At 42.8% G+C, this 12,782-nt stretch overlaps 1 protein-coding gene across 1 annotated transcript in view; it reads right to left on the reverse strand.

Annotated features, from left to right (window-relative positions):
• Positions 1–246: 246 nt before the first annotated feature.
• nuak1b (NUAK family, SNF1-like kinase, 1b) overlaps positions 247–12,782 on the reverse strand; it is a 19,971-nt gene continuing 7,435 nt past the window's right edge. The window contains exons 3-7 of the mRNA XM_035665473.1: positions 8,749–8,900; positions 7,524–7,589; positions 7,309–7,428; positions 5,529–5,661; positions 247–4,714 (exon numbers count right to left, since the gene is read on the reverse strand). Of these exons, the coding sequence (XP_035521366.1) occupies positions 3,621–4,714; positions 5,529–5,661; positions 7,309–7,428; positions 7,524–7,589; positions 8,749–8,900 (1,565 nt within the window). The 3' untranslated portion in view covers positions 247–3,620. The remainder of the gene's footprint in view (positions 4,715–5,528; positions 5,662–7,308; positions 7,429–7,523; positions 7,590–8,748; positions 8,901–12,782) is intronic.

Raw genomic sequence — 12,782 nt, forward strand, 5'->3', positions numbered from 1 at the left:
AGTGTGTGAGAAACAGCAATATTCGCCTATTCGCTTTTTTGTGAATTTTGATGTGAATGACATAAACTTACTACTACTGATACTGATCCCCCCTGAGACTCATTTATAGCCACTGTATATTTATTGCAGCTTTCCTTGTGTACTTCAAAGGACTGTCCTAATTAGTTTGATATGACCCAATAGTTTAACTTATAGATGCACTTTGAAAACTCAAATGACCACACACAGCATAAAAACAAACACGTGTAACTTTCAAGATCCATTTATTTGAGTTGATACAGTACTACAGAGGCATTGTGTTGAGTAGAAATACACCCAAATGGATGAATTAAGACATTTTTACAGGATTTAAGCAACTCTTATTGATTTGTTAAAATACACACTTGGCCACTGACTTCACAATGAGATGATACCACTCTATTTTGAACAAACAAATTATACTTTCTGTGTAGTATGTCCTGAACACAACACACAGTCCAGAAGCAGGCCAAAGCATGAAATGAGTATTTTGACAACAAATTAAATGGCTTGATCACCAATAAATACAAGTATAAAAACACATTGATAATAATTTTCATTATCAAAAAAAAAAGGTCATAAAAGATACCAAAGGCACACGACTTAATCCCCCTTGGCAGTCCAAGATCACCAACAGACAAAAAATAAAATAAAACCAAAACTATGGCAATAGCCAATAATAGTAATGAGCCGTAACGAAAAATAATACTTAAATAACATAATAATACTAATTTATTATTATTGTCATAACAATATCCAGTCAAGTTTTCCTATGATTAGACTTTCTGCTAACTAACAGATATGCACCACTTATTTCCAGTTTGGCAGAGTAAAAGTTTCATCATCAGATTCTTTCCATTGCTTTATTTCCTTTTTCTCCTGATGCTGTTCCAGAATTGTGGACCTCCCCTGCTTTAGCAGAGGTGGAAATGCAATTGAATTCTCTTAGGGTCAGCTATTAATATATTAGTACATATTCTTGCATTTTGCCCTGTTCCAATTAAGTAATAAGAGTTGGTTTGGGGCTTTTCTCACCCATAGGTGAATTAAAACAGGGGAAAACTGCGACAACACCAAATTCAGATCAGTTTTGTCTGTTTCTGGAGAGAGATTCTAATACTTCGAGGAAGGAAGTATTATCTGCCATCACATAAAGCAATATAAAGTTTCTTATATTTTGGAAAATCAAAAACAGAAGCATAATAAAACAAAATACTAACATAGTATAATTTTCTCACTGTAAATCCAGTTGACAATAATGCAATACAAAAGGCAATAAAATGCAATATAATACGCAACAAGTCTTTCATTTGAATCCATACCCAGGACCTTTCCTTCACACGAGAGGAAAACATTCAACATGTGAACTATTTCCTCTGGGTCACTACTGCATGGTTTTCCGTCCACATCATTTGATATTTTGGATGATGTCAGTCACCGATCTCCTACTTTTTGCTGCTGTTGAACACACTTTAAGGCCATACAGAACAGTCACACACTGACTGACCCTCAAGACAAGCTGTATCAACAGCCTCCAGCATTTCAAATAAAAACTCAAAAAGAAAAATAAAACAAAAACGAGAAGGGAAACCAGTGTGGGGATGATTTCATTCACCTATGGGGATTCCCTAGTCAAAGAAAAATCCAAAAGACTCTCATTAGTCCCTGACCTATCCATTCCCCTGAAACATATGAAAACTTCATCACATCTTTGGCATTAAACAAAAAACTTTCCATCTACTCTTTCTAAGCACTTTCTTTACTTTCACCATTCTACATTACAATTCCTTCAGAAAATAAATCTTACTCCTTGACCTTTCCGACAGGAAAGTCCTTTCTAATCTCAGCACCTTTCCATGCGTCACTCTTTCACACACTTTTCTTCTCCCTCTAGCTATAAATTTCTATGCGCTCCCTCTCTCTTACTGTCAAATGAAAACAATAGCTGGCTAATTGTGCTTGCTTGACATAATGGACTAGTATACACAGCTGGAGGGCTGAGCACAGACCGCAGATCCCACCTGTGCTGAGTTGGACTGGGTTTGATAGAGATCTCTAGCACCAACACGTCTCCAACCTTTTGTCTGAGGAATTTGCTGTGTCATCAGCAGGCAAAAAAAAAACAGCTTACTTAGCTCTTTTGAAGAGCTTTGGGTAAAATATTAACTCGTCTGACAATGGAAACCTCCGTCTTTGGCAACAACAAAAAAAAAAAACCCAACAACAAAAAAACAAACAAACAAAAACACAGAATCTCTCACTGAACAGCCTGTTTTATCAGGTAGCCTCGGAAATGTGAAGCAACCATGGTTAAGAGAGCCAGGCACATTCCAGGACTGTGAGGTGGTGTCTGCACCATCTACCTTCACTAAATGTCCCACTAGGCGAGCCCCTCCAGACCTCTGGTGCTGCCAGCAAATCTGTGTTCAACCAAGCCACCTAAACTGCTGACAAACCAAACTATGGACTTAAACAACTGACAAAGAACACAGAGGAGGTCTTTTCGAGGCAGCCTGTAGATCCTGGCATATCTGTGTGTGATTCTACTTGTGGAAGGACTGGGGGGGCGGGGGGGAGGAGACGAGACTGTTTGATCTCAACTGTCTGAGATTGACCTTTGAACCCCAAAACAAGTAAAGCTAGTCAGCTGTGCGCTGAAGGCCCTGGGTCTCTCCACATTAACAAACATCAAAAAAAGCACAACTGGTGACAGGTTGGCCTGGCTTTTCCCTCCACTTTAAGGAAATGACATACATAATTTTTATTATGAATCAAAAAAGGCACTTCCTACATATTCCCTAGTATCATACACATATATAGGACATACGCTTTTATGAAGGTATATTTGCCTGCGTGTTTTACAAGCGCAGACATACTTATATATGCTGAGTATATATATGATTCTCATCACTGAGTAACATAATTATATATGTCAGTTCCACACAAAGAGATGGAGACAAGGAGCTTTAGACTCTTCCAGTAACAGCCAGCACCCACCAGTTTTGCACTTAAAACTAAAAGCTACGAAAATATTAATAAATAATCAGCAATGTCAGTTATTTTTGGAACAAGACCCTGGTTTGTTTCTCTTTTTTTTTTAAAGGAAGTAAAGATCACAAAAGCATATGCTCTGTGTGAGTATTAAGGTGCTTCTGTAAACTCAAACTCAAAATGTGTGGTGTAAAAGAAGAGCCAACCAGTTTCTGGTTGCTGCGTTTGTGATTCTAACTTGCCTTCTTGCTGAATATGTAAACATGTTGAACACAGCAAAGTCTATGGGCGGGCCAAGAAAGCAGACTGGGTGGCATTCTCTCGTGCCAGCTTCTTCTCTCTCTTGTTCACAAAACCCTAACTAAATTTCCTCTGGTCAGAGAAGTGCACCTAAGAGTGTACATCTGTGTGTGTATATGTGTGCATAGACGTATCATTTCCATCGAGATTTTATCTCCATTTGGAAAACCACAACTTCCCAAAAGGTGTATCCCAGTAACACACTGGTCGTTAATGCCACCCGTAGACATCTGTGCACACACATACATACACACAAACAAACACAGTCATGTTCAATTCCCTCTGCTTCTTCTCTCTTTGCCACCCATCTGTTAGGTGAGGTTACTGCTGATGTCCAGGGCTTGCTGGTACACCTGAGTCATGTCCTCCAGGTCCCCCAGCAAGGAGAAGCTGCCATTGTCCCCCGGGGAGCCTTTCGTTTTGGGGCCGCGGCTGAACTTGGGTCCCTGGTGCGATGGGGCTGCCTGGAAGCCCTTGAAGTTGGCGAGCTGCAGCAGGTTTTCGGCTGAGACGCAGGCCCTGATGTTTGGGCGGAGGTGAGGGGTGGAGGGATGCCACTCAGCCCCACTGAGGGAGCTGGGCGACAGGGACAGGCCAGAGCTGTCCTCCCCGACTATGCTGGAGGGCCGACTCTGACTGCGGGACAGACCGGAGTCAGTTGAGGGAGGAGGCTCACCAAGTACTCCAGCCACTGCTGCTGCTGAGGGAGGCCCACTGTATGTGGAGTACTTGCCGTTTCGCTTCAAGATGCCCTTTCTCCCCATCACTCTCTTGGGTGGAGAGGTGGCTAGCAGAGACATGCTGGCACCCCCTAAGAGCTCGGAGGACTCGCTGCGCTCTGGCGAGGAGTAGTACCCTGATTCCCGCTGTTGGTTGTTCTTCAAGATGCCTTTCTTGGGCAGAGAGGGCACCATCTTAGCTGGCGAGCCTCCTCCCAGAGTCGGCTCCTCTTCCTCTCGATCTGGGCTCGAGGCTTCCTCTCCCCCTTCGGCTTGTTGAGGCAGCGCGGCCTGGCCCAACTCCACCTCTTCCAGACTGGCAGACTGCTGCTCTTCAGTAACCCTGGTCTTCAGAATCCCCTTGGGTCTCTTCAGACCTGGTTTGTCCTCTGCTCCACAGTGGGCCTGTCCTGCCTCGACATTTTCTTTCTTGGACTTTTTGGGCCTCTGGCGGAGTAGCTGGGGCATGGCTGCAGCTTTGGCTCCAGAACCACGTGGCTCAGTGCGGTTCTGCCAGTCGATGAAGCGGGCCAGCATGGGCGAGCCTCCATGGTCACGTTGGGTCTCGCAGTCACACACACTGTTCTTCCAGCCCCAGTTTACCCACCAGTGGTTGGCTATGTCCTCCACTGTGGCCCGTCGCTCAGGGTTTACCATCAACATCCAGCGGATCAGTCCACGTGCATCTTACAGGAAATAGAACAAGAACAATCTGTAAGCTGTCTCATACTACACACCACGTGGCATATAAATGCTGTCTATGATAAGATTATATGTTGTTACAGAGCAGTGAGAGGGGAAGTAGACTACCTGAAGCCTGATTATTTTTCTATTGTTCGGTGTAAACCAGAATAATGCATCCTCAGTTAAATAACACAACACAACCAATTTAATACCATGATTGTCAAAACTCAATAATATATAGAAAGAATATATAATAGGAATGATAGCAAAATAGTTTTCTAAATGCTCCAAGAAAATCTAATAAAAAAGCATGTTCCAGTTCCTGAACCAATTAAACTTTAGATATATTAAAAATGAATACATGTTAATATGTTACAAAAATAAAATGGCGTAGTATGACAGGTTTGTAGCTTAGGTGATATAATTGAGTTTCTTTATACTGTCTGGACAAAAAGGGCAACGAGCATTATATGTAATGGATTGTGCAGATGCTACGTTATGTGTACATTGAGAGCACTCTGATCCATATTCCATTCAATAGTTTATAGACCAACGTCTCAAGGGCTTTCAAATGTTTTCTGGAATTTACATAAAGAAGTGAATCCTGTACAATGAATAGGCAGAAAGTCAGGGGTCAGTGGTTTCAATTTCTGACAAATGGTGTACCTCAGTGAGTCAGTGTACCTCTATCTGAGATCCAGCTGAACTAGATTAGCCAAGTATAGTTTATGATATAGTTTTATAAAGGGCACTGGGATCAGGTATGTTTTCCTAGCACAACAAAAAATGGGAGAAATACAAAGGTTCTTGCAGTACCTGAAGACTGAGTGGGCTCTTTGTACTCGCCGTTGCTAATCTGGCGAATGAGGTTCTTGTGGTCTCCCCCATCAAATGGCATGGTCCCATAGACCAGGGTATACAGCAGCACCCCCAGAGCCCAGCTATCCACCTGTTGAAAATAAAAAAAGGTAATAAACTTGCTCATTCAGTCATGGACAGAACACACACTGCTTATCAAATGAGACATATATATTGTGTGCAGCGAGCATATAAAACAAAAAGTTGAGGCGGGTTAGATCTGGTGTTATGTAATGGAAATGCTGTCTTCCCAGTACTGTTTTGATTAGTGATTCATGGCCTTAAAATTAATGTTGTGGAATGAGTTTAGCTCTACTCAACATCAGAGCGAACAGACCTTAGAGTTATGCTCTTTGAGTTTACTTTGACTTTAATAAGCGCCACAATCACTTTTTCACACTACCATTGCACAAGACTATCTCTGCTAAAAGCATTGTGACGCTGCAGTGTACTCTCTCCTGCTCTATCAGGCAGAAGCAAGCACATTCTGACCACCAACCTAATGCAATGTCAATGTGGCTTTCTAAGTAAGCGGTTACATAAGACTTTGTGTCTGGGGCATGAGGAGGTGCAGAGCCATGTGGGAAGCGGTGGGAATGGAAGGGGGTAATGAGTCCGGCAGAGATGGCAGAGTCATGATATCCTTTTCCCTGACGACTCGCTGGAGACAGGATGCCATTCAGTGATCAGCAGATGACTTGTGTGTGTGTGTGTGACAGGGAGGGAAATGTGATGTGTGTGTGTGTTCACTGTGGTTATGGAAGGATGAGATGTCCTGAGGAATGTGCTTTTGATGGTGGTAGCTGAAGCTTTGAGACATAGTCTAGGAAGAGGAAATCAGATAGGGCCAGTTAGGGAGCTAGTGTACTTCCTCTAAGGATCTGGAGCCACATCAAGAATGTTTCACTCTCCTGTTGCCATTGGTCCATTCCCGGGAGCGAGACAGGGCACGCACTATTGTTGTGTTCTATTTTCGTTGCCTGTGTTTGCTGTAATTTGTGGCCTCACCCCAACCAGGGTTCTGTAATTTCGATTGCAATCGGGCTGCTGTAGTTTTTAGCACTCTGGAGTAAATTATAGTGAATTACACTAAATTGAATGGTTGGACTTCAATATCTAAAAATGCAAGTTTTTTCCCCCTCTGTTGCTTTGTTTTATGTAACTGATGCAATTTTAAAGACAACGCCCTTCAGAATGACTCTGGAATTGCCAGAAATGTGGCTTTGGGAAGACATTTTCACTCTTTCTTTCACCAAAACTATTTGACTTTGACCATGAGCGTGTTTTTGAGGCTGTGGAGCTTGTTCCGATTCCATTAAGATGAAGGAAAAGAGAGCTAAAACTATCCTCCAGTCCCTCACTTCAAAGGACCCGGACATCGTAGGAAGGGGAGGACAGGGCAGGGATGCAGACAGTATTTGAGCTGACCTACTGTGGAGTTGCAAGAGAGACCTCCCTTTGACTGGAGACTAATAGTAATCCCATCAAAGAAACAGAAAGAAAGCCCTATCCCCCTCTTTGTGTATGGCCTATGTGATGATGATAATCACTAGTGAGATAATAATAATGAAAAGATCTAGGGGAGGTTCACACCAAATTTAACAGCGAGGGAGGACAATAATGATGGTGATTAAAAAAAATGGATGACATAAAAAGGAAATCATGTCCTAGAAATTAGGTTCACAGACAAACAGCTGCAGTTTTAGTCATTGTCATTGTTTGGTTCACTGGAGCTCACCTCTGGGCCACGGTACGGTCTACCATTGACGATCTCTGGTGAAGCATAGAGCGGACTGCCACAGAAGGTTTGCAGCAGCTTGTCCTTATGATAGAGGTTGGACAGCCCGAAGTCAGCAATCTGTGGAAAGAGGGCGACGTGTGAGTTTTACACTGACCATGATCATTTAAAGTGCTGTGGGTAGTGCATGACATCAGATCGAGGGGCAAACTTACCTTAATATTACAGTTTTCATCCAGTAGCACATTTTCCAGTTTCAGATCCCTGTGCACCACTCCATTCTAAAAGACAAAGAAAAAAAAAAGTAATGATTGATTAATCTATCAATGCATTATTCATGAGAGATTGATCCAAGTAATAAACAGTCCATTGTATTAAGAGATGATTTACTCTGACAAAGCTAGCTTGTGGCTCTCGGGGGAAATCAAGGCAGCCTGTTGGTCTAGTACTCTTTAATTGGTCCTGTCCCCTCCGGGGTCTTTATGCTGACATCTGCTGTGATTTTCCTTTTAAATTGACTCACATGTGTCACATAAACATGAGCCTGTAATTACCACCCTGTATGAATGATGTTCTCACAACATCTTGGGATTAAAAAACAAATATGCTGTTAATGCCTGGGTTTTAAAAACCCTGGAATTAACATGTGGTATGCAGACAGACAGAACCCAGCTCAGATGTGGAGAAGTGACTTCACCCATCACTCCACCCCCCATGGTTGCGCTCTGCATAGCAACTCTCATTGGTTGTTGCATAGCAGGGAGCTCATGTTCACATGACCCTGATTGGTGGATACAAGGACGAAATGGTTACTTGCTTGTTGTGTCAGTGACTCATGCCACCCCACCCTGAGGGAGGTTGTGCTTGGTAGTGATGATTCATCATTTATGGCTGTCTGGGACTCTCCTATCTGAGGACCATGACATCATCCCTATCTCCAGCTGGGAAGAAGATGACAAGAAGGGGGGGGGCCCATCCAAACAAGCCCTGGGACCTTGGGGTTTTGATGGGAGTTAGTGAGGTGTGGAACAGGGGTTGAAATGGGTGTGGCTGGAGCTAAATCTCTGGGGAAAAGCTTTGGGGGTATCTCGGGACATCCATCAGCGTGTCAGCAGATGAGACATAATTAATGCAGGGTCTGTTTGGTGCACTGTAATCGGAGTATAAGCTTGAATTAAACTGGCCTGTGTTCCATCTTCACTCAGAAACAGATGACTCCCTTAAACCAGTGTGCCAAGAAAAGCATACTGTGTAGGGCCTGCAGATTAACTGGCTATATGGCTGACTGTGGAGGTGCATGGTTAATGTTACAATGAACATGCTGCAGCCTGGAAAACAAAGTCTGGGTGTGTGTGAGAGAGACAAAGAGAGATTTAAAGAGACCAGGAAAATGAATGTGCGTGTTTTTCTCTCCTTATAGTACGGTATGGGCTTTCTCACCTTGTGGCAGTGGTGCACGGCGGAGACTATCTGTCTGAAGAAGTGTCGCGTTTCCCGCTCGCTCAGGCGCCGGCGCTCACTGATGTAGTCGTAAAGCTCACCCTTGCTGGCGTACTCCATCACAATCACGATCTTATCCTTGTTCTCAAACACTGACAAATGATAAGAAAACAATTGGAGTCCATTAATATCTACTTTCAGGAAAATACATTCATATAAATGGCGAAGAGAGAAGAGAGGAGAACTCATAAAGTCAATCCAGGTTCATTTTATCATGTTAAAATCACAAATGGACATTGTTATGTAAAAAGCAGAGTAAACCAGTTCCACCCCCCCCGCCTTAGTTTTGGAGCAGGAATCTAAATTCCAGAGGAGCAAATAACATCTCTACACTTCTCCCAGGGTTACATCACCCAAACCCCACCTCATGTGTCTGGCTCCTTCACAACATTACAGGGAGGGGCTGTTAACTCAATCAAGCCCACTCCTCAGAGACCAGAGCGAGTGGAGAGCAGTGAAAAGAGAGCGAAAGCAGGAACCAAATGAAAGAGAGAAGGTAAGCTTCACAGACAGTGGGCAAAGAGGGTGTCAAGCGATGCACTTGGCATGTCACTCTTAACCACCATACTGAGTGTCCACCTGATATGTTGTGTGATCTGAAAATATCACATGAATTATTGTGCAACAGTTTATTATGGCAACATGGTGCAACTTCCCTTCTCACAGCAGAATTGAAATAATTACTTAGAAAAAGTAACGCATTACTCATTAGTAATTCAAAACTCAACACAGGTAAGAACATCCTCCTTTTATTTAACTAAATATTTAACTGTAATGTCATGTCTTTTTGTTTGTGAATATTAATGGAAGCCAATAAATACTATGTCACTGTTCTTCTGTCTTGTGTTTACTTATCATCAAGTAGTGACAATATACTGTAACTACCCTTTCACATGACCAAAACAAGACTAGGAAACAATTCTGCAAAGTTTATCTTCAGTCTGACTTTAAAAAGAGCCAACAACAAGTTCACATAATTTTTACATAAACTAACAGGATCACTTGAATTAAAATGATTACTTTTTACAAATCTGGTGACTGGAAAAAGTAATGTTATTACAGTTGTATTACTGTGATGCATTACGATCCAACTGCAGTCACCAAACATATCATTCTGTGTCAGTATTTAGCCTTCTGGTGTATAATTTCAACTTGGCAACATACTTCTCTCCCAGCGCCTTGGCATGAAGGGAATGAAAATGGTTAGGCAGAGAGGGAAGCAGAGAGAGAAAGACAAAGGAAATACTGAGGAGATGACAACAACACAGTCAGCCATGTTGCTCCGTATTGTGTGGGTTGATTTTCCCACACAGCAGGGTCACTGGGGGTGAGGGCCTCTGCTTTCTGCACCCTTGAGTGAGCACCTTCATAGTTTGTCACACTACTTTCCTCGCCCTCCTCCCAGGGTCCTTTTAAATATATAATCCTCCACAAAAACACACAGTTGCTGAGTGATGGTAATGCTCCCTGATTGTGACCGTCTGTCTGCTCGGGAAGTAACAGACGGGACATGAGCCAAGAACCCGCGAGGGCAGAACAGATCCAGCCCTCTGATTGGTGGACAGAGTGGTGACCTGTGGTGACACTCACGGTGATCCGTGGTGGGGTTGTGCTTAGAGAGCCAATTCTCGGCTTGTACTCCCATTTACCTTTGACCCCTGGTGGTGAAGTAATTACCTGGCTTACATAACTTGGGTTTGTTACAGCCCGCTGGGTACGCCAGTCAACACTACAGCCTTGCTGTCACTCATTGGGCTTTTGTTCACAGGTCAGGCCCTCACATCTGACTAATTAGCACCCATTGTCCTATTGCCAGCACTGATGACAGACCACTGTTGCACACTTGCATGGGGTGGCAAGAGGCAAAGTGTAATACAGAAGAGTGGTGGAATACTGTTGATGCAGACAATAAACAAGCAAGGACTGAAAAACACTTTTTGATTTAGGCTTTTTAATGCTGATTACCTCAGCAGGTTATTTCTTGAGTTGGTTTGTCTTTACTAAAATGAGCTACCACAACAAAAGACCTTCAGAGTTTAAATGACTATCTAGGCTTATGTCACCTTTAGAGAATGCAGTATAAGGAAAGCAATAAAAAATGTGGCTCTTCACTCACAGCAGGGTGAATGGTTTTATGTCTGTTATTTCACCTCCTTATTTCCCTTTTCCCTCATAAAGGAATAGTTTGACATTTTGGGAATTACACTTTCTTATACTTTCTGGCTAAGAATTAGATGAGAAGATCCAAACCACTCTCATAGCTGTATGGTAAATGTGACAGTACAGCCAGCAGCAGACTATTTCTTGGCTGGGAGTTTAGAAAAAACTCCCATAGTTCGGTTGAGCTAACCAGCTGCTGGCTGTGGTGTCATATTCACTGTACAGACATAAGTGGTATTGATCTTCTCATCCAGTGCTCAGAAAGAAAGCAAATAAGCGTTTTTCCCAAAATGTCAAACTATTCCTTTAACTTGTGTTTTTTCAGGCTCATCGTTACAGCATCAGTTACTATATGTATGTATATGTATATGTATGTATGTGCTACTAACATTTGAGTTGGATGTATATATTTGTTTGCATTTACAGCATTCTTTGGGTTTGGCTGTTTGTTTTAAAAAGGAGGGCACTAGGATACTTAGTTATGCCTGAGGAGCGACGAGCAAAATCCGCTTTTAAATGCCCTGCACAGCATGCTGATGGATGCAGAATGTGAGGGAGTGGTAAAAATCAATCTTCACACACACATCTGGTTCAGCTTTGCTTCACACAAGGCAGTTAGCAAGGGCTGTTGAAGAGGGTGTTGCCGGATACACAAATCTCGCAGCCTCCTATATATCTCTAAAGCAAGGCTGGGTGGAGGCCAAGCCACAACAGTAAACACCGGGTTTGAGGAGAAAGAAAACGCGAGAGCAATGAGTTTGGTCGAGTTTGTTGGTGGAGTAGGCTTCTTATAAAGGAAGGCAGCACACATAGAAACACCATACAGCCTCCTTGGAGTTTCTAAAGCTGGGTTTTCTTTTAATCATTCTCCTACAAAACACATAAAACCCGACTGCACTTCAGCCCTCCAGCTGACTCCTGGCACGTTCCCATGACAAATACTGATGTTTGTCACACATTCACATTGCAGATAACAACGTGGGGACTTTGAAACTGAAGGACAGTGATTAAACCAGTTTGAGCAGTGGCACACAACTATTGTGCCAGGGCAGCTATCCTGAAAAGGGCATTGAAACTGTTGCTTTGTTGACATAGACAAAAATAATCACCACGAGTCACAAATCATATGAAATCGACTCACACTGCTGCGCCTTGTGACTTTAATTGCCTGCACATAGGCCCGCGCTACATTATAAGGGATGATTAATAGCGAGCAATATGTTGAAAGAATTCAATGGGAATTGTTCAACCTTTACACTCGCCATTAATTCTAATCTATGTTTTTTCCAGTGAGGTTAAGGTCATTCAAAAGGACTCATATCTAAAAAAAAGAGTAAATATGCAAGCCATTTAAGACGGCCTTGAAGGCTTTGATATTAAGAGAGTAGCTTCCTGGGGTAGATATATGTTGACGTTGCTCCAGGGAAGGCTTAAGGCCTTTCCTCCCTCTGCATAACAGTGGACAGGAGTCAGACAGGGTGCAGGCTTGGGTGACTGAGGTCAATCCAGAGTCTCCCTAGTTACACACACACACACACACAAAACCATTAACAGAGGCTCATACATAGACACAAATATACAAGGACTTATGCAGACACACACATGTGCAAACACACACACACACACACACACACAAATGTACACAAGTACAGTCTGGTTCGCAGCTGCAGTTGTCTCTAAGTATCAGCAGATGTCTGGCCCTGAGATCAAGACCAGAAAAGACAAGAGATGAGACCTCTTAGATGTGGGAGAGGCAATCCCTTAGAATACCACCCCTCTTACACACACAAACTTTCAACACACACACACACACA

This window comes from Morone saxatilis, unplaced genomic scaffold, assembly GCF_004916995.1.
Source record: "Morone saxatilis isolate NCDOM2014 unplaced genomic scaffold, NCSU_SB_2.0 Contig2, whole genome shotgun sequence".
Lineage (NCBI taxonomy): Eukaryota > Metazoa > Chordata > Actinopteri > Moronidae > Morone > Morone saxatilis.